This window comes from Mustelus asterias, chromosome 26, assembly GCF_964213995.1.
Source record: "Mustelus asterias chromosome 26, sMusAst1.hap1.1, whole genome shotgun sequence".
In the NCBI taxonomy this organism is placed as follows: Eukaryota; Metazoa; Chordata; class Chondrichthyes; order Carcharhiniformes; family Triakidae; genus Mustelus; species Mustelus asterias.
Window position 1 is genome coordinate 14,952,955 of NC_135826.1, and position 22,938 is coordinate 14,975,892.

General features: G+C 46.6%; 1 protein-coding gene across 1 annotated transcript; it reads right to left on the reverse strand.

Annotated features, from left to right (window-relative positions):
• Window positions 1–6: 6 nt before the first annotated feature.
• LOC144479466 (protein fem-1 homolog C-like) lies at window positions 7–4,627 on the reverse strand. The gene has a single exon (XM_078198165.1). The coding sequence runs from the start codon at window positions 4,471–4,473 to the stop codon at window positions 2,623–2,625; it is 1,851 nt and encodes a 616-aa protein (XP_078054291.1). The 5' UTR covers window positions 4,474–4,627; the 3' UTR covers window positions 7–2,622.
• Between the last annotated feature and the right edge of the window lie 18,311 nt (window positions 4,628–22,938).

Here is a 22,938-nt window from a genome sequence, read left to right on the forward strand (position 1 = left end):
TACATAGTGCCTTGAACAGTCCCAGTATTTACAACAGGGTTTTAAAATCTCTGCCATCTTTTAACCATATGAAAGTTGCAATTACATTTTTACACTGTAAAAAAAAACTCCCACACATCTGTTTCACTTCTTCAGAGAACACTGACTTATGAACAGCCCTGTGGCTCAAAGAGCTCAAATGATACTTATAATATCCAGTGTTAAGAAAAATAATTTTAGCAGATAGCAAACGTGCAAGTTTCAAAAGACATTGGGTACTCAAAAAGATTATTCTGCTCTGTTTCATGTCAGAGATACGTGCCACTGCTTTAGCATTTTTTTTATTGCAGTTCACTGCTGTTGTGACTAGGTTGCTTTGAACGTTTTCCCTTTTGCCTGAATCAGATTGCATGTTAGCAAATCAAGTAGTTGAACTGGCATAGCGTTCCCCTTTTCAAATACTCAAAGTTTGAATCAAAAGGTTGGAGCCTGCTGAGATAGCATGCAACTCAAGACTCCCGTTTTTCATTTCCAGGGAACAACTTAACCATAGTTTTGCTGGGCCTTTTGTACGACAGGTTGCAGACAAAAGCTACGCCTACATTTATGAAGGGGAGTATCAAAAGACTGACCGTGCATGGGGTGTAGCAGCGGGGTGGGGGGAAATACCAAAGATGATAATTGGATGCCTTACTGAATTCAAACAAGCAAATCTGATTTAGAACACACATCTGCCATTCTCTCATGTGCCAGAGGAGACAGTGGTGGGTTAAACCCTGTTACCAAAAAAGTTAGTACCTGACAGAAGCATCCTAATGCAAAAAAAGTTATTCTTAAAATTGAGACATAATCTAGTCCAAGTGTGAATTAAGTTGGATAAATGGGATATGAAGCTCTGAAACTTAGCCACCATTGCGAGCCTCCATTCTTTAAATTTGCATAATTTATAATTCCTGCATTTTGGGACAGATGTCTCTCCGGTATTTCAGCAATAAGATGTATATTGCCGATGGACCAAAAGAGGCTGAATCCATCAGTTTTGCCATCACTTAGTAAATAAAGTCCATCAGACTCCGGGAAAGTAACCAATTCAGTTCCAATTGTTTAAAAAATAAGATATGGATTGTGAATATCTTTGCTGTTTTGGTAAAACCACTGCAATAATAAAATTATGTGGGATTTACCTACCAAATATTATAGCATGCTACACCTTTTACTGGAAATTGGATTTCCAAACGGTGCTTATTTCTGCTATTTGACCCTTCCTCCTAACCTATTAAGAATCATTCACTAACCCCAGGTCTTGCTGATGGATGATTGAATATTGAATTGTAATGATTAAAATATTACAGTAATAGTTGTAGGAAAAATAAGCTCATTGGATATCAAACCAGCCTTTATACGTCACTCAACAGCTTGCTCCAATTCAGGGACTTGAGTCGGAGCTTATCCTGGCAGACACTGGGCGCTAGGCAGGATACACAGGATGCAACACCAATGCATCACACAAACCTGAGGGGCAATTGACCATGGCCAATTCACCTAACCTGCACATCTTTGGATTGTGGGAGAAAACCAGAGCATCCAGCAAAAACTCATGCAGGAACAAGAGAACATGCAAACCCCACATAGACACCCGAAGCTGGAATTGAACCCGGGTTCCTGGAGCTGGGAGGCAGCAGTGCTAACACTATGCCACCATGTTGTCCTCAGCCTTTCCAATAAATTAAAAATGTAAAATAGTGTTTTACATAATGTTGTTTACCAAAATGGTCAAGCGTTTGTACATTCATTGTAACATACATAACACGTGTTCATAACATAAAATCTCATCTAAAATTGGGACAGTAAATGATGGTAACTCAATAGGCTGGTCAGTATCTGAAATAACCTGACATGCTGACCTATCTTACCCTATTCAATGTTGAACAGCATGCTGTTTGTTTCCTGAATTGGTGATTTTTCCACTTTCCAGTAGGTTCTTTACCTCAGTGTTCCAATCAGCCAAAGTGATGAGTTTCATTTTGGGAAGTCAGAGTTTGAAATTTAAAGCATAACTCACGAGTTCGGTTTCTATCTTTCGACTTGGTGGAACTGACTGTGCATTTATTCTTTGCTGAATCTTAAAAAGGCAGCTGAAACATACGAGGGACAGTGGGATTGATTAGGCATATTTTAAAAGTTTGATTTTCCTATGATTTTGAATTACAGTTGGGGATAAGACTAGTTTGTGAATTAACAGCTGGACAGAAATCTAGAATTATGTGAACAATGTACAAGACGTATGGGCTGTGATCCATTCAGCCAGGGTTGCAGCAGTGAGAGCAACAGGGAAAGAAAGCCAAGTGAAGGGGGGCACAAGATAACAAAAAAAAATTTGCAGATCACAAACTAATTTCCTGTAAATGAACTGACGTGTAACCCCTCCTTCATTCAGCCTTTGCTTTAATCCAGGATGGACAATAGACAGAGTAACCAAGTATTCTGCAAAACTAATTGTGTTTATTCTACCTTAACGTTTTAGCCCTATAACATGTAAATAGCCCTTCAGGAGGCAGGCTGATTTTAATCTCACTGAAGTGTCTCCGTCATATTTATGTCAGTATGAGTCAAGTTCCTACAAGAAGCACCTTTGCAGGCACTTCAGTGTAGCTGAATGAAAGCATCGAGTTCTTCTGGAATTAGTCCTTTGTAAATAACCTTATGTTTTTCAATGGCACGAGCAGCAAGGCACTGGAGGGTGATGTGGTTGATGGGCTGAATCAAATTCTTGGCCATCTTCTTTTCATCCAACAAATCCCAAGCAGTTTTCTTGGAGGAATTAGTGGCATCAAAATGCGCACCAGCATCAATTAACATGTTCATAATATCAAGATTGTTGTTGAATGCAGCTATATGCAGGGGAGTATTGTTCTCATAATCTCTGGAGTCAACGTCAGCACCACATTCCAGCAGTACCGAGGTCACTTGCAATGAAGGGAACTTACAAACTGGATAGCGGCCAACTGATGTAGTGTCCTTGTCAACAGCTAGATGCAATGGGGTAAACCCACCCTTCCCTCTTGGGTTCAACTTCAAGAGCCGATAGATGGTTTGCTTCTTGTAGTGCTCCTGATCTGGGCTACACTTTACCTTTTCCAGCAAGGAGATCAAGTGCAAAATAATAGACAAAGCTTTAGTGAACTGTGCCACATCTGGTGGGTTCTCACGCTGATTCACTGCCCGCTCTACTTCACGAACACTTTTGCACAGGATGCCCATCAGGTCATTGAAAGATACCTTCATGGCTAGGGTGCCTTTTGGACGGTCTTGCAGGACAAAAGAAAATAGTTCAGCAAATGAGAGCAAACTACTAGCAGTCATCGGGCTCAATGGGTCCAAATTGTTCTGTTGCATATCCAATGCATACTTCCACAAATTAATGCACCTCTCAAAGTTGCCAGAATCAGCATAGACTGCACCTCGGTAACGGATGTAGTAGGAAGTGTCTGGATGGGATGGACCAAGAATTCTCTCCCGGATCAATAAGGCTTGCATCCTCATCTCATCTGGGTCAGTAATCAGGGCCTCCAGTTCTTCAGAAGTTGTAACTTCCTTGGCATAATCGTAGGCCAGCACCAATTGTCCTACCAGCGGCTTCTTAACTACTTTGCTTTTATCACTGTGCCTCTTTTCCATTGCCCTCTTCCAAAACTTCATAGCTCCCAGTAAGTCCCTTTTCTTATCAACAAACGTGGCTCCCAGCAACTCAAGTGCATCAATTCGGTCTTCCTTCTTGGTCTGCACATGGTTAATAAGAAACTCCACAATATTCATATGGCCTGTGACACTGGCAGCAAGTAAGGGGGTCATTCCATAACCATCCCTTTCCATTTTAGCCCCACACTTTAGCAGCATTTTCATGATTTCCAGGCTTCCTGATTCTGCACAATCGTGCAAAGCAGTGTTCCCCTTCACACTCTTCCTATTCACATCCGCTCCCTTCTCCAGCAGATACTTGGCAATCTCTTTATGCCCTTTATAGCATGAGATCATGAGGCAAGTATGTCCGTGCCGGTTGGCCACCTCCATGTCTGCTCGGTGCTCGATCAGGTACTTGACAATTTCCAAGTGGCCGTCGAAGCAGGCCGCCCGCAGCGGGGTGGAGTTGGTCAGGGTGGTGTTGTTGACGGACGCCCCGTGTTCCAGGAGACTCCGGACCACCGACAGGTGCCCGGCGGCCGAGGCCGCCCACAGCGGCGGGGCCCCTTCGATGGTCTCCCCGTCGAAGTTGACGGAGCCGCCCAGCTCCACCTTGGCCTTGCAGTGCTCCATCAGGTAGTCGACCACCTGCAGGTGTCCGTACCTGGAGGCGATCAGCAGCGGCGTGCCGCCGTTAGTTTTCTCCAATGTCACCGCCTCCAGCTCCTCGGCGCTCCGGTTGTTCAGCAACTTCTGCATAAGTTTCAACTTCCCGTCCCGAGCTGCGTTGAAAACTGCCGTCTTGATGTCCATCTTCGGGCCCCTGCTGCCATTTAAAGACCGGCCGGGCCAATATGGAGGGAGGGAGGGAGGTGAGGGTCCGCGAGCCCTGGGACGGCCGATATTACCTTTTGAAAAGTAAAATGGAGACCCTCCAGCTGACGGCTCCGACCGGGGCCTCAGCGCGCATGCGTCCGGGGCCGCCGCCGCCGCGCATGCCGGGGGTTTGCGGCCGGGGGACACGTGACCCTCCAAGCGGAACTACAAGCCCACAAAACAACTAGGGCCTCACTGCGCATGCGCCGCTGGCCGCCGCCTTCGGGCATGGGGGTGGTGCCCATCTTATCCCCAGGTGGAACTACAAATCCCAGAATGCATCGGTGTCGCTTCTGGGCGTCGTCGCAATGAATGCTGGGTGTATGGTCGCGCCACACGTGACCCCACAGAAGGAACTACAAGAACCAGAAATCACCGGTGCATTACTGCGCATGCGCCTCTGGGCTCCCCGTTTGTGGCGCTGAGCTCCGGAACCCCATGGTGACGATGGGTCCCACCCACCTTTGATTGATAGCCAAGCTAGCCAATGAGTGGTAGAATCCGATATAAGGAGGCGGGATTTATTGTCAGGGTGGATGGAGAGTGAGGTAAATTACCTCAGTAGAAAGGCTGAGATAGTAAAGTCCATTGGATCAGGGGTGGGATTGTTGTTATGCCACAACCCCAGAGAGGCCCAATGTGCTTCACTCTGTTCAAATTTAGGTGAAACTGCCCTGCCTTCATGTTCTTGATAGCCAGGTTCCGCACACATGAGGACGGCCTTAACCGGGATCTTGGGTTCATGTCACACTATCTGTAACTCCCACGACTTGCCTGGACTTGCAAAGTCTCACTGGCTGTCCTGTCTGGAGACAATACACATCCCTTTAACCTGTGCTTAATGCTCTCTCCACTCACATTGTCTGTACCTTTAAGACTTGATTAGCTGTAAAGACTCGCATTCCAATCATTATTCATTATTCTGTAAATTGAGTTTGTGTCTTTATATGCCCTGTTTGTGAACAGAACTCCCACTCACCTGACGAAGGAGCAGTGCTCCGAAAGCTACTGGCGTTTGCTACCAAATAAACCTGTTGGACTTTAACCTGGTGTTGTTAGACTCCTTACTGTGTTTACCCCAGTCCAACGCCAGCATCTCCACATCCTGCCGCCTTGTACACAGAAAGATCCCATAAGAATCAATGAGGAACGATCAATTAGTGTGAAAAGGTAACTGAACATCGAAAGTACTCATTTTGAAACGGAAGGAACATTAGAAATAGAACTAGACCATACGGCTCAGCACTAATTAAGATCCCGACTGATTGCATCAACTTTACTTTTTCACTCTATCCTCATATTCCCTGATTTCCTTAATGCCCTAAAATCTTATCAATCTGGTTTTGAATATACCCATTGACTAAGCATCTCAAAATCAATTTGGAATATTAAACTCCTCTAACAGTTTTGTTGTTTCAGTTTTTTTATTTCAAAAATATACTTTATTCACACAAAAAAAAACTCTCCAATAAAACATTGCAAAATTACAGATCCAAATGTCATAAACAGTGTAAAAAAGAATCATTTTTACAGTCCAATACCGTGCTCATTTACAAAAACATTACATTCCGTTACATTTCATTTCTTAAAACTGTATACATGTGTCAGAGTTTTCTGTGTGCCGTTATTTTTCAGGTTGGCACACAGTTACGCAGGCCGAGGGTATTCTGCAGTTACCGGGCCCTCGGTCTGCCTCGGTTGAGACGCTTTACATGGTGGCCTTTCCCCATTGTGCCTTGGCGGCGGCTGCCCCAAGCTTGAGCGCGTCCCTGAGCACATAGTCCTGGACCTTGGAATGTGCCAGTCTGCAACACTCGGTCGAGGACAATTCTTTCAGCTGGAAGATCAGCAAGTTTCGGGCGGACCAAAGCGCGTCCTTCACCGAGTTGATGACCCTCCAGCAGCGGTTGATATTTGTCTCGGTGTGCGTTCCCAGAAACAGCCCGTAGAGCACAGAGTCCTGCGTCACCGGGCTGCCCGGGACGAACCGCGACAAATACCACTGCATCTCGTTCCAGACCTTCTTTGCAAAGGCACATTCCACAAGGAGGTGTGCCACCGTCTCATCAGCCCCGCAGCCGCTAACCGAATGGTGCACAAGGCAGACTTGTCTGTTCCCATATCTAGTTTTTCCTGGAACAGGTCTCTAGCCTGTTTCCCACCTTGATCCCCCTGTAATTTTGATTCTTGATAAACAAGGGGTGAAAGATTACCAGAGATAGGCAGGAATGTGGAATTGAAGTTACAATCAAGTCAACCATAATCTTATTGACGAATGGATGAGGCTCAAGTGGTCTACTGCTTTTAATTTGCATGTTTGCAATTTGAATTTGAATTCCTGCTATCTTTGTTCTCCTCCACACAGGTAGTAAGTACCTCAGAGTTGTTGGTCATTAGCAAATGTGAAGCCTCCTCCACCACTGTACTGCAGTCCCCTTAACGTCTGAAGTCACAGGCACATCTTCCTGCTCTAACCACTAACCAAATATAAACCACTAACTAACCAAAGGGGTGTAACTATCTCCTAGTTCAAAATCTTCTTCCCTGATTGCACCTTGGACTCCAGCTCAACACTCTGGCTGAAGTTCCTGGGTTGCTTTCACCTCTTTGTAGTGATTGAGATCATTGCAAATTTATTACAGATTCTTTTCATCAGCAATGTAGACATCAGAACTCATTGGGTAATCCTCTAATCTCCTCCAATAAAGTTTTCCTGTCCTGCCTTCCCCCTCACTGCCAAATTCTTTCTTTTCAAGTTCTTATCCCATTCCATTTCATGCAATGTTATGGCCTCTACCCTCAGTGATCATATTTGGTAAATTGTTCTGGGAGTGATGCTCCCTAATCTGCAAGATCGATTCCACAGATAAAATGAACAAATAAATTCACTCATACATTCCCTGATGATGTTCAGTAATTTGCATTTAATGGGAGGAGGCTTGGGTGGGGTATAAATATTGGCATAGGCTGGTTGTTGCTAATGGCCTGTTTCTCTGCCGTTCATTCTACATTTCAGGTGCTAAAGAGCCTCCAAGTTGGGGTTTTGAACTACAATGCTGGTTTCACCTACCTTTAATGCGTGATGCCATCTTGTTAAAGGAGTTGAAACACAAGCAAAGAATGGCTGCTCTAATGACTATTAAGGCTCTGATTGATAACTAAGTTGGCTGTTAACACCCATTAAAGAGGCATCATACCATTTGTCTCACTAGCACTGGAATTAATATGGTTAGAGGTGAAAAACAGGAAGGGAGCGGCGACCTTGTCTCGTATTTATTATAGACCTCCAAATTGGGGGGGGGGGGGGGGGGGAGTAGAAGAGAGCATTTGTAAGCAGATTATGGAAACCTGCAGGACAAGTAGGGTTGTGATAGTTGGGGATTTCAATTACCCTAAAGTAGAGTGTCAGTCATGGAAGGGGAGAAATTCCTGCAGTGTGTGCAGGAGAACTTTCTGCAACAGTACATTTTCAATCTGACCAAGGAGGAAGCTGTGCTGGATCTGGTCCCAGGAAATGATGTAGGCCAGGTGGAGAACGTCAGGAGTGCGGGAGCAGTTGGGAAATAGCGATCATAATATAATAAGATTCAATATTGAATTGGAAAAGGATAAAAAACAGTCATGGATTAAGGTCCCAGATTGGAAAAGGGTAAATTTTAGAGGTCTAAAGGTAGAACTGGGGCAGGTTGATTGGAAATAAGTTTTGGTGGATAAAACAGTGGATGATAAATGGGAGACTTTCAAAGGAATACATACTTTGGTTCTGTCTTCACAAATGAGGACACAAATCAGATATCAGAAATGTTGGAGAATGCAAAATTTAAGTGAAAGGGAAGAACTGAGGGAGATCAATATTAGTAGAGAAATGGTGCTGGGAAAATTGATGGGATTGAAGGCAGATAAATCCCCAGGGTCTGATAATTTACATCCCAGAGTACTTAAAGATGTGGCTCTAGAAATGGTGGATGCATTGGAACAATCTGGAACAATCCCTGCAGATTGTAGAGTAGCTGATGTCACTCCAATATTCAAAAAGAGTGGTAGAGACAAAACAGGGAATTATAGACCAGCAAGCCTAACATTGGTAATGGGGAAAATTCTTGAATCCGTTATCCAGGACTCTATAGCGGAGCATTTAGAAAACAGTAGCAGGATCAGACAGAGTCAGCATGGATTTATGAAGGGGAAATCATGCTCGACAAATCTGTTGTAATTCTTTGAAGATGTAACTATTAGAGTTGACAAGGAGAGCGCCAGTCGATGTGGTATATTTGGACTTTCATTTGCACAATGGCATGGTCCCACACTGTGGATTCTTCATTAAGTTGACTAACTACTCTAGACTTTACCCGATGAGAGAGAATCTGATGCATTAATCTGGGCTGGACGTAGGATTTCTTTAATTTTCCTCAACTCCCATATTCTACTCAAGGGAGTGAGGAAATCAGCTAGTGGGGTTTTCTGTTGCTTATTTCCAATGATTGTTGCTGTACATCGGATGAGGACAAGATGGACTCAGTGCGACATGTTTCTTTGCTGACTAGCTTGGCGACACTCACTGTTATGACATTATCAGAATGGGCATTTGAGTGAAACAATAGAGGATGAACCAGGCCCAACATGAATTGACATTTACAAAGCGGAAAGATTGGAAAAAGAAAGCACTTTCTCCACCCAGAAACTAAATCATATTTCATTCTCCACAGATGTAGCCTGAGCTGCAAAGTGTTTCCTGCATTTTCTGTTTATTTTTATATTGTACCTTTTGTTCTTTGGGTCATGGACAGAATTTCCTGAGTTTGGAAGATTTTTGGCCATTGGGATCATTGTCACTTCCCCGTCCATATCAGCAGCACACCTTCCCATTTAATCTTCTGGAAGGTGGACAATTAAGAATCAGCCGCGAGATCAACATCCAGTTAGGGATGGAAGGCAGCTTGAGCAGGTGGATTTAGATTCAGCTCATGCCAATGCTTAGACAACTGGCAACCTTCATTCTGTCTGCAGTGAGTGGTGAACAGAGCAATGCTGCAGGACTGGGAGGGTCACAATGGAGGGAACGTCAGTCTGATGGGAGTGGCTGCCACTACATCATCCCCAACACTTGCAAAGACATCAGTGTCCAAGAACTCCTCATTTAATTGCAAACTTCTGCTCGCAGAAGATATACTTGCCATTTTTTAAATTAAAGGTTAGGAAACCCTGAATTCACATAGTTCTCTGCCCTCCATTGTGCAATTGCCTCCTGTGAGGTGGTGATGCGACATGAGGCTTGTGCAACGGTGGAAGATTGCTGTTAAATGCCTCGTTATACACCTCAATTGGCTTCCTATCACTGCCTGACAGGTTGCCAACATTGGGCACAGCCCACCCCTGGGAAAAGCAGCCAGAGGTGACCACAGACTGGCAAACCTGCCTATTATAGTTATCTCTAATTGTGCCTCCCTCCCCCACGCCCCCCCAACCCCTCACTCCCAACTCCAACTCGCTTCCGAAGGCCTTCATAAAATTCTACCCATTGAGTTCATTATTTGACACAAGATTAAAGTAAATGTTCATGTGGGGAATCCTGCACTTCCTTTGGGGAAATGTTCTTGGCCTGTTTCTTACTTGTTTCAGCTGTAGAATGTTTTAATTAAGTGCAGCCAGGGTGGGAGAAAGGTGGTTTGATGATTCTCAGCTCATCCATCCACCAGCCATACATCCAGTTGGCCCTTCAATGATTTCAAGCTTTTCCTTCTGGTGTCCTGCTACCTGGGAGTTCTTGTCTGATGCAGAAATTGGTTTGCCGAGGGTGAATGGGGCTCAGGGAATGATTGTTGCTCGAGAATGGTTAAAGCCCAGGATCCACTCAGTGATGCATCGCGGGTCTTATCTTGTGAGCTGCAGCCATCTGCTGGCTGTTTCCAGGCAGGTGACCAGCAAGGGTGATTTCACTTTGGATCCTCGGGCAGACTGAGGAATGGGGAGGGGTGGAAAGTTATCGGAAGTGACTGAGGGGGTAACTGAAATGGGGGAGAAATAATCGATGGGGGCAGGGGGATGATTTGGGAGGAGAGACTAACCAGGAGTCTTCTGGCACTTTGTCACTGCAATGGAGTTGGCATGACATGTTCGAATTAAACATTCCATATTATATATCAATGAGATTGACTAATTAAGAGTAAATTCTAGTATGCCTCTTTATGCCTGTGGGAAATTGATGGGAACACTCTACCCATGGATATTTAAGTTGACATTTTACCATTTCCTGTGATTGAGCTGTATATTAATTTGATATAACCGAGAGTCCATGGGAGTGGACCATGGGAAGCTTTTTATGTTATGGTGTGAGTATGTGTGTTTGTTCACTATGGCTGGGATGTACCTTATTGAGCTCTTGACTCACTACCAGGCAGCTTCTTTGTTTGCTGTCCACGTTGGTTCTTGGCCCCCTTGTGACACCTCTCAGGGGTCACTGGAAGGAACCGTGAGGAGAAAGCCACATTTACTGCCTTCACAAAGGGCGGCACAGTGGCCCAGTGGTTAGCACTGCCGTCTCACAGCACCAGGGATGCGGGTTCGATTCCCAGCTTCGGTCACTGTCTGTGCGGAGTTTGCACATTCTCCCTGTGTCTGCGTGGGATGTGGTAAACCACTGTTAAGCTTATTACCTGTGTGTGAGTGTGACATGCCTGGGCATGCCCCTGCCGGCCCTGCCTGAGACTCCTTCCCCCCTGGTCCAGGTATAAAGGTGACTGCTCCAAACCCCCCTGCCTCAGTTGCCGGACCAGTTCATCAGCATGGGTGTGCTCCAAGTCTTTTGTGAATAAAAGCCTATTTGTTCTTGCGTACTAACTAGTCTTTGCTTGATTGATAGTGCATCATGGGATTCCTCCGGGTGCTCCGATTTCCTCCCACAGTCCGAAGATCTGCGAGTTAGATTGATTGGCCATGCTAAATTGCTCCTTAGTGTCCCGGGATGTATAGGTTAGAGCGATTAGCAGGATAGATATGTGGTAAGACATGGATTGGGCCTGGGTGGGATTGTTGTTGGTGCAGACTTGATGTGCTGAATGGTCTCCTTCTGCACTGTAGGGAATTCTATGATCTATGACCTATGGCAGAGGGCTGGAAGAAGTGGGAATGGGGAACTGAAGCTGTTTGATCATTGCTGTCGGTAGGGTGAGGGCTAAGCTGGTATCAGGATTCTGACAGTAGCAGGAGGGATATTATTTAACACAATTATTTAATGTAATTAAAAATCTCTCACTTTTTTCAATTGAATAACAAGCCAACAAAAATATTGGCAGTGCCTGTTGCCCCATATGCTGTGGTGGGAATTTTCCAATATTTATATCTCAATCATCATCATAAAAACAGATGATCTTGTCATTATCACACTGCTGTTTTGTGGGAGTTTGCTGTGTGCCAATTGGATGCCACATTTCCTATATTACAACACTGATTACATTTCAAAAGTAATTAATAGGCTATAAAGTGCGCTGAGAAGCCTGGTGGTTGTGAAAAGTGCTATATAAATGCAGACTTTTCTTTTTTACATTGTTGAGGAAATGATCAGTGGCAGACCTGAACCACTGGGTGGCACCGTGAGCAGACATTTCCTGTCACTCACAGACTGCACAAAACAGACACCAACCATTCAGCTCATCCTGTTCCTGCCAGGTAGATGAAAAGTTGTGGATGTGATAGCAATAAGGAGGTAGGGGAAAGCACGAGTCCAACAAAAACAGAAAATTCTGGAAAATCAGCAGGTCTGACAGCATCTGTGGAGAGAGAATAGAGCCAGCGTTTTGAGTCTGGATGACACTTCCACGGAGCTCACTCTGACGAAAGGTCATCCAGACTCGGAACGTTGGCTCTATTCTCTCTCCACAGACGCTGTCAGACCTGCTGAGGTTTTCCAGCACTTTCTGTTTTTGTTTCAGACTCCAGCATCCGCAGTATTTTGCTTTTATGAAAGCATGAGTAATTGGGGGAGAAAGTGTAAGGGCCAGGAACTAAGGGTCACATGTCCTCTGCCAATCCCCAGCCCAATATCAACTTGCGGCCATGCTGCACCACATCATATTGTGCCAACAGCCTCCTCTCAGCCAAAACAGAAAGAAAAAGAGCGAGGGAGAGAGAAGCAGAAAATAACGTGAGATAGAATCAAGGAGACAGAAGTAGTAGCATAAACATAACAGATGCAGTTAAGAGAAAAACCACGTTCCCTGACTCAGCTATGCAACACCATGAGAGATTTATTATTACTAAAATTAAAATAGGTTTAGAACCAGCAGCCTTGGGGGTGTGTACAGAGAAAGCCAATTGGAGCAGTTGGGAGTGGATTTACCTTTTAATTCAAGAAAGGAGATGTTATAATTCACTCAGTAAAAGAGTAATCTGTGACCAGTCTTTCCTTAACATAGGTCTACTCACAAAACCCAAGCAATTAGAAGCACAATCTTCCCTTTCCTTCTGTTTACACAGGTGTAAACCAGTTCTTATGTATACTTAAGAATACTGCCCTAACCTGTCCCCAACTAGTAACAGCCGTCCTCACTTACAATAAGAGAATGCACTTCATTGTAACAGCATTGCTACATTTGGTAGAAGATCAATGCAGGAGGAGGCCGTTTGGCCCGTCAAGTTTGCACCAACCCTCCAAAAGAACACTTTACTTAGGCCCACTTGCCTACCCTGTCCTTGTAACCCCAGTAAGAAGTTTAACAACACCAGGTTAAAGTCCAACAGGTTTATTTGGTAGCAAAAGCCACACAAGCTTTCGGAGCCCCAAGCCCCTTCTTCAGGTGAGTGAGAATTCTGTTCACAAACAGGGCATATAAAGACACAAACTCAATTTACATGAATAATGGTTGGAATGCGAATACTTACAGCTAATCAAGTCTTTAAGAAACAAAACAACGTGAGTGGAGAGAGCATCAAGACAGGCTGAGAGTCTTGATGCTCTCTCCACTCACGTTGTTTTGTTTCTTAAAGACTTGATTAGCTGTAAGTATTCGCATTCCAACCATTATTCATGTAAATTGAGTTTGTATCTTTATATGCCCTGTTTGTGAACAGAATTCCCACGCACCTGAAGAAGGGGCTTGGAGCTCCGAAAGCTGGTGTGGCTTTTGCTACCAAATAAACCTGTTGGACTTTAACCTGGTGTTGTTAAACTTCTTACTGTGTTTACCCCAGTCCAACGCCAGCATCTCCACACCTTGTAACCCCACACATTGATCATGACCAATCCACCTAACCTGCACATCTTTGCAATGTGGGAGGAAACCGGATCACCCGGAGGAAACCCATGAGGACACGGGGAGAATGTGCAAACTCCACATAAACAGTCACCCAAGGCAGAATCGAACCTGGGCCCCTGATACTGTGAGGTAACAGTGCTGACCACTGTGTCTCTTTAAAAGAATATTTTAAATTAAGACTAAAATGCAAATTCAAAATTTAAGATTCTGTCAGAGTTGGTGCAGACTTGATGGCTGAATGGGCTCCTCCTTCCTCTAGGGATTCAGTGGTTGTACAGTTATCTGGTGACACATGGCAAATGTTGGTTTTCCTGCAGCTTTGGCTCGGGCAGGTTCCCATCCAGAAGTCCGCTTTGATTATAGGCTTCTAATGGTGTGCAATTTATAGGAGCCGTCAGGACAAAGCAGATCTGAAATCAAACTTGGGCATCCAATCTGAAAAGGTACGGAGTTTGATCCTTCACCCCAGAGGGACAGATCTGATTCAGGCGTGTTCTGATTCCAGTGGTATTCTGATCCATGGCTCGGTGTGGAGTCCCATCCTGAGGGGTCCAATCCTTGATTCTGGAGGAGTTTCAATCCCAGGGAGTCATATCTCTGACTCCGGGGGGGATCTAATCCCTGACCTTGGGGGTAATTTTGCATTGGGCATGGTGGTGAGTGTTATAATGTAACCAATGGTAACATGTTGTAAGGGTCAGCTGACCAGCCTACCCGGTATAAATAGAAAGCAGATGGGGATTGCGGAGAGTATTTGTGGCCCAGGGTGTGTCCCAAGTGGTGGTGTAATTCTTTATTAGACCTTTTCTTTAACTTACTTTGTGAAGTTAGTTCTTCTCTGTTCAATTTTGAACATGACAATAACTGGTGAACTGTGGGGTTCAATGGAAGTCATGATGTGGAGATGCCGGCGTTGGACTGGGGTAAACACAGTAAGGAGTCTAACAACACCAGGTTAAAGTCCAACAGGTTTATTTGGTAGCAAACGCCACTAGCTTTCGGAGCGCTGCTCCTTCGTCAGGTGAGTGGGAGATCTGCTCATAAACAGCACACATGGAGCAGTTGAACCAGGAGCACTCCTCATCATAATGGATGTCTCAGCACTCTACACCAGCATCCCCCACGATGATGGCATTTCTGCAACTGCCTCAGTACTCAACGCCGACAACTGCCAGTTTCCAGATGCAATTTTACAACTCATCCGCTTCATCCTGGACCACAATGTCTTCACCTTCAACAACCAGTTCTTCATCCAGACACACGGAACAGCCATGGGGACAAAATTCGCACCTCAATATGCCAACATCTTCATGCACAGGTTCGAACAAGACTTCTTCACCGCACAGGACCTTCAACCGATGCTATACACTAGATACATCAATGACATTTTCTTCCTTTGGACTCATGGTGAACAATCACTGAAACAACTATATGATGACATCAACAAGTTCCATCACACCATCAGGCTCACCATAGACTACTCTCCGGAATCGGTTGCATTCTTGGACACACACATCTCCATTAAGGACGGTCACCTCAGCACCTCACTGTACCGCAAGCCCACGGATAACCTCACGATGCTCCACTTCTCCAGCTTCCACCCTAAACACGTTAAAGAAGCCATTCCCCTACGGACAAGCCCTCTGTATACACAGGATCTGCTCGGATGAGGAGGATCGCAACAGACACCTCCAGACGCTGAAAGATGCCCTCATAAGAACAGGATATGGCGCTCGACTCATCGATCGACAGTTCCGACGCGCCACAGCGAAAAACCGCACCGACCTCCTCAGAAGACAAACACAGGACACGGTGGACAGAGTACCTTTCGTCGTCCAGTACTTCCCTGGAGCGGAGAAGCTACGGCATCTCCTCCGGAGCCTTCAGCATGTCATTGATGAAAACGAACATCTCGCCAAGGCCATCCCCACACCCCCACTTCTTGCCTTCAAACAACCGCACAACCTCAAACAGACCATTGTCCGCAGCAAACTACCCAGCCTTCAGGAGAACAGTGACTACGACACCACACAACCCTGCCACAGCAACCGCTGCAAGACGTGCCGGATCATCGACACGGATGCCATCATCTCACGTGAGAACACCATCCACCAGGTACATGGTACATTCACTTGCAACTCGGCCAACATTGTCTACCTGATACGCTGCAGGAAAGGATGTCCCGAGGCATGGTACATTGGGGAAACTATGCAGACGCTACAACAACGGATGTATGAACACCGCTCGACAATCACCAGGCAAGACTGTTCTCTTCCTGTTGGGGAGCACTTCAGCGGTCACGGGCATTCGGCCTCTGATATTCGGGTAAGCATTCTCCAAGGCGGCCTTCACAACACACGACAGCGCAGAGTCGCTGAGCAGAAACTGATAGCCAGGTTCCGCACACATGAGGTCGGCCTCAACCGGGATCTTGGGTTCATGTCACACTATCTGTAACTCCCAAAACTTGCCTGGACTTGTAAAGTCTCACTGGCTGTCCTGTCTGGAGACAATACACATCTCTTTAACCTGTGCTAATGCTCTCTCCACTCACATTGTCTGTACCTTTAAGACTTGATTAGCTGTAAAGACTCGCATTCCAATCATTATTCATTATTCTGTAAATTGAGTTTGTGTCTTTATATGCCCTGTTTGCTGTTTATGAGCAGATCTCCCATTCACCTGACGAAGGAGCAGCGCTCCGAAAGCTAGTGGCGTTTGCTACCAAATAAACCTGTTGGACTTTAACCTGGTGTTGTTAGACTCCTTACTGGGTGATGCGCGTTATCACACACGAGGCTTGAGATGCTCAGGAAATAAAGGCTTTTATTTGCTGTAACAACGAAGCTACTAATTATATACACGATCCCAGACTGAGGGGTCCCAGACAGAGCAGAGACCTTTATACCTCTCCCAGGAGGCGGAGCCCGACTGGGATGTACCACAATAACTATAATACAAGGTGTAACAGCCCAACCCTAACCCCAACAGCAACAAGTAGAACAACCCATTCCTAACCCCAACAGCAACATATATACATACTTGTAGTACTGGCCAGACCCTGGCTCAGTACTATCTAGTGGGAACCAACGATGGTTCACCACATTCACCCCTCCTTTGAAGACAAAGGCCGGCGGGGTACAAAAAAACAGAATCATTTGTCATCAGTCTATAAGTTCAGACGGTCAGGGGGACCGCACCATCGTTGTGACCTCCTCAATACCGGCGATGACACCGGAGTAGGCACTCGCGGTGGCGTTCTCCCCAAGGCGATGTCCAACTGTTCCTCCACAGTTTCACGGGCCGGTTGACCCTGAGGTGATGGTAATCCATGCAGTTCCGACACGCCTTGAAGTGGTGACCATCCTCTGGACTCAGGCAAGCTGTACATGGGAGTAGAAGGGTTAAGTAATGGTCCCGATGCTGCCCACGCCGTGGCCGGAGGGGAAACAAGAGTTATGGGGTTTGTAACAGGGGGTATGGGAGCGACAGGGGTTGCTACGTCCCCTGCTGGCGCCAGGTCTCGGATCGAGACCGTGTCCTCTCGCCCGTCAGGGTATGCCACATAGGCATACTGAGGGTTGGCGTGGAGGAGATGGACCTGTTCGACCAACGGGTCGGACTTGTGGGCCCTTACATGTCGCCGCAGGAGGACAGGTCCTGAGTACGTCAACCAAGACGGTAATGAGGTCCCAGAGGAAGACTTCCGAGGGAATGAAAACAGCCTCTCATGGGGAGTAGCGTTGGTTGCCGGACACAGGAGTGAGCGTATGGAATGGAGCGCATCAGGGAGCACCTCTTGCCAACGGGAGACTGGAAGGCTTTTTGACTTCAACGCCAATAAGACAGCCTTCCCGACTGTAGCATTCTCACGTTCCACCTGTCCGTTACCCCTAGGGTTGTAGCTCGTGGTTCTACTAGAGGCAATCCCGTATGAGAGCAGGTATTGCCTCAAGTCATCGCTCATGAACGACGAGCCCCTATCGCTGTGAATGTAGCAGGGGTACCCGAACAGGGTGAAAAGATCACGGAATGCCTTGATAACCGTGGCAGCGGATGTATCAGAGCAGGGAATAACAAAAGGGAATTGTGAGTACTCATAAATGATGTTGAGGAAGTACACATTCCGATCTGTTGAGGGAAGGGGGCCCTTAAAATCGACACTCAGTCTTTCGAAGGGACGAGTGGCCTTGACTAATTGTGCCCGGTCAGGTCGGTAAAAGTGCGGTTTGCATTCCGCGCATACCCGACAGCTTCTTGTTATGGACCTGACATCCTCCACCGAGTAGGGCAGATTGCGGGCTTTTATAAAGTGGTAGAGCCGAGTGACCCCAGGCTGGCATAGGTCATTATGGAGAGCCTGCAAACGGTCCTCCTGTATACTGGCGCATGTTCCACGCGAGAGGGCATCCGAGGGCTCATTGAGTTTCCCTGGACGATACATGATGTCATAGTTATAGGTGGAGAGTTCAATTCTCCACCGCAAGATCTTGTCGTTCTTGATCTTGCCCCTCAGCGTGTTATTAAACATGAACGCCACGGACCGCTGGTCCGTGATCAGGGTGAACCGTTTTCCCGCCAAGTAATGGCGCCAGTGCCTGACGGCCTCCACAATGGCCTGGGCCTCCTTTTCCACCGCTGAATGCCGAATTTCGGGGCCTTGGAGGGTGCGGGGAAAAAAGGCGACGGGCCTGCCCGCCTGGTTAAGTGTGGCGGCCAGGGCGAAATCAGATGCATCGCTCTCTACCTGAAAGGGGATGGACTCATCAACAGCGTGCATCGTAGCTTTTGCGATGTCGGCTTTTAGTTTATCAAAGGCCAATCGGGCCTCTGGTGTTAGGGGAAAAGAAGTGGACTTGATGAGCGGACGGGCTTTGTCCGCGTAATTGGGAACCCACTGTGCATAATACGAGAAGAAGCCTAAGCATCTTCTCAGTGCTTTTGCACTAGTGGGCAGGGGAAGTTCAAAGAGGGGACGCATACGGTCTGGATCAGGGCCAATGACCCCGTTTTCTACCACGTATCCGAGGATGGCTAAACGGCGCGTACGAAACACACACTTCTCCCTGTTGTAGGTCAGGTTCAGGCGAGATGCAGTGCGTAGGAAATTCAGGAGATTTGTGTCGTGGTCCCGCTGGTCATGGCCGCAGATGGTGACATTATCCAGGTATGGGAAGGTAGCCCGCAGCCCGTTCTGGTCCACCATTCGGTCCATAGCACGCTGGAAGACCGAGACCCCATTGGTGACACCAAAGGGAACTCTGAGAAAGTGATACAAGCGACCATCCGCCTCAAAAGCCGTGTATTGTCGGTCCTCTGGGCGAATGGGGAGTTGGTGGTAGGCAGACTTGAGGTCTATGGTGGAGAACACCCGGTACTGCGCAATCTGATTGGCCATGTCAGATATGCGCGGGAGGGGATATGCATCCAGCTGCGTGTATCTATTAATGGTCTGACTATAGTCAATGACCATCCTGGGTTTGTTCCTACTCTTGACCACCACGACCTGCGCTCTCCACGGACTAGCGCTAGGTTGTATGATCCTTTCCTTGAGGAGCCGCTGAACTTCAGATCGAATGAAGATCTGATCCTCAGCGCTGTAACGTCTACTCTTAGTCGCAATGGGCTTGCAGCTTGGCACAAGATTCTGGAACAGGGAGGGTGTGGCAATCTTCAGCGTCGAGAGGCTACAGGCGGGGCGTGTTGGGCAATTTGAAGGCTGCTGTTCTCCCACTGAAAGCGAAGGGAGTGGCCCACCGTACTGTAGGGTTACACTCCTCAAGTGGACCATGAAGTTTAGTCCGAGAAGTATTGGCGTGCAAAGGTGCAGCAACACCAAGAGCTTGAAACGCTCGTAAACTGTGCCTTGCACCGTTAAAGTTACCACGCAACTCCCTAGCACGGTGACAGACCGGGACCTTGATGCCATAGAAATTGTCTGTTTGACAGGTTGAATCCGGAGTCCACACCGCTTCACAGCGTCTGGGTGGATAAAACTCTCAGTGCTCCCGCTGTCAAACAGACAATAAATCAAGTGGGCATTTACCTGAATGTCCATCATAGACTTGTCAAGTCTACGAGGCTTGGCCTGGTCCAGGATGATCGACGCCACCGTTGGTTCATGAGCGCCACTGCAGGTGGCTGAGATTGACGAGGATGACCCCTGCTGGTCGTTCGCGGTCGGTGCCGACCAACATGGCCGCTCCCATAGGTCGCACGTGGGTGATGGCGCCAAACTCAGCGACCCCTGGTGGTCACACCTCTCCGACTCCGTCGACCGTAATGGTGTCGTCCTGGCCTCGCACGTGGACGAAACCCTTGACGATGCCGACGACGAAGAACCGGGCTCCGAGGAATCGCAGGCCGCACTGCTGTTCCAAGAAGCAGATTTAGATCAGCACACTTTCGAATAGTGCCCTTTCTTACCGCAGGCGGAGCACAACACAGCTTTAGCGGGACACCATTGCCGAGTATGCTTCGCTCCCCCACAGAAGTAACACCGCGGGCCACCCGGAGCTGCTGCCGTCGTCTGGCCCGAGTGTGAGCACGCCATCACGCAGCTTTTCGAACCTGAGGGACGAGGAGGGATCAGCGACTGCTCCTGCCACGTTGTCTCCACGTGGTCTTCAGGATACAATACTAGGCTTTTGGAGGCCGTTTCCAGCATCTCTGCTAGTTCTATTGCCTGGGTGAGGTCAAGATTACCTTTCTCCAGTAGTCTGAGTCGGATGTAAGATGATCCGACTCCCGCTACAAACGCATCTCGAGCGAGGTCGCTCATATTCTGCTCTGCCGACACTGCTTTGCAGTTACAGCCCCTGGCTAGCTGTAGGAGCTCGTTCGCGTATTCCTCCGTCGTTTCGCCGGACTGCCGTCGTCGAGTGGCTAAGAGGTAACGAGTGTGCATTTCGTTGGGCGGTTTAATATAACGCTTCTTAAGAAGCTCGAGGGCCTTTGTGTAGTTGGTGGCCGCATGGATCGCGAGGTAGACAGTGTCGCTTACCCTCGCATGAAGGACCCGGAGTCTGTCATCATCTGTGGTGACCGCTGCGGAGGCTGCCAGGTAGTCCTCAAAACATTTCAACCAGTGGTCGAAGGTGTTAGAGGCGCCCGCTGCACGTGGATCCAGTGTAAGGCGTACAGGCTTCAGTATCTGCTCCATACTCTCTATATCGTTTTTTTCCCGACGAGAGTTTATTTACAGCAAATAAAATTGATGCGCGTTATCACACACGAGGCTTGAGATGCTCAGGAAATAAAGGCTTTTATTTGCTGTAACAACGAAGCTACTAATTATATACACGATCCCAGACTGAGGGGTCCCAGACAGAGCAGAGACCTTTATACCTCTCCCAGGAGGCGGAGCCCGACTGGGATGTACCACAATAACTATAATACAAGGTGTAACAGCCCAACCCTAACCCCAACAGCAACAAGTAGAACAACCCATTCCTAACCCCAACAGCAACATATATACATACTTGTAGTACTGGCCAGACCCTGGCTCAGTATTATCTAGTGGGAACCAACGATGGTTCACCACACTGGGTTCAATGGAACACATAGTGAGGTATTAAACTTTGCTAGCTGGAATGACAGACTGTCAGATGGGAATACATTTTAAATGTAGAACACTGAAATGGGGGAGGGATCGATGCACAAAGACACCGAGGGGATCCAGGCATGTAAATAATTAAAAAAATAAGGGATCTAAATATGTAAATATTTTTGAATGAAGCCCAAAATTATCAAAATGGCTTGCGGGAAATTGGGATTCATCACAAGAGATCCAGGATCAGTAATTCAGTTAAAAATGCCATCAAAGGCCACATTGAAGAACTGTTAGACAGTGAAGGAGAGGTCTGATTTTACAGTCAGCCTTTTCTCCTTGTGTCAGCCTCAGACTAGATTATGACTCTGTACTTAAGCTTCTACATTTGTACAGCCTCAACAACTACAACTTGCATTTATAAAATGCCAATAATGTAGTAAAATATCCCAATGACAAATCTTGAAAGGGAGTTTTATGTCTCAGTGGAAGTTTCAAAGAAATGGCGGCATTTTAAGGGTGACTAGTTAATGATACTGAACATTACCATTCCAGTAGCACTCCCATGCAATCTGGAATACCACATGTTCTTAACTTTGCGTTATTATGCAAGGACACTCAGCACCTTAAACACGGTCGTTCCAGTGTCATCATGCCAGGAACATGGTTCCGACCCGAGAAATAGAAATTCTTGACTGCAGACTGCAGGTCAGATCTGATTTGGATCATTAGAATTTTGGGTGTCCCGCCTGAGGAAAGACCGTGGGTTTTAGTGGCTCTCCAGTGCCAATTCACTAAGATGATACTTGAATGCTGAGAGACTAGATAAATCTGTTATATTCTGCCAGGAACAGGGCATTAAAGAGTGATTTGATTGAGTTATTTTGAAGATGGCAAGACAGGTTGAAAAAGTGATTATTACAGCATATGGGATCCTGGGCTGTATAAATAGAGGCATTGAGTACGAAAGCAAGGGAGTTATGATGATGCTTTGTAAAATACTGGTTCAGCATCTATTGGAGTATTGAGGCCAATTCTTCTTTTATGGATGTGAATGTTGCTGATAAGGCCCACATTTAGTGTCCATCCCTAATTACAATTGAGAAATCAGGGCACTGCACTTTAGGGAGGATGTGATAGCTTAAGAGAGAGTGCAGAAAAGATTTTCGAGAATGGTTCCAGTATTGAGGGACTCCAGTTATGAGGATGAATCAGAGAAGCTGGGATGCTCTCAGTGAAGAGAGAGTTAAGAGGAGATTTGATAGAGGTGTACAAAATCATGAGGGATCTCGAGAGAGGAGAGAAGGAGAAACTGTTCCCATTGGCAGAGTGCTAGTAGTTCCTGTGCTTTGTGGTGACAGTTGTATATCATGGTTTGGTTTGCGCAGTAGTGGTCACCTTTTTCCTGTACCTTTCCAGTCTCTGTCACCTTGAGACATTTTCAAAAGGTATATGGGAGACTGAGGAGCTCTGTACATATAATCCCTTGCCCATTAAGAATTCAGACTCAGTAAGGCTAAGTCAACGTCATTTTTTTCTTCAACGAGACTTTGGAAGTATGAACAACTCCCTTGACTTCCCCATTTGGTCTGTAGGTGCCTA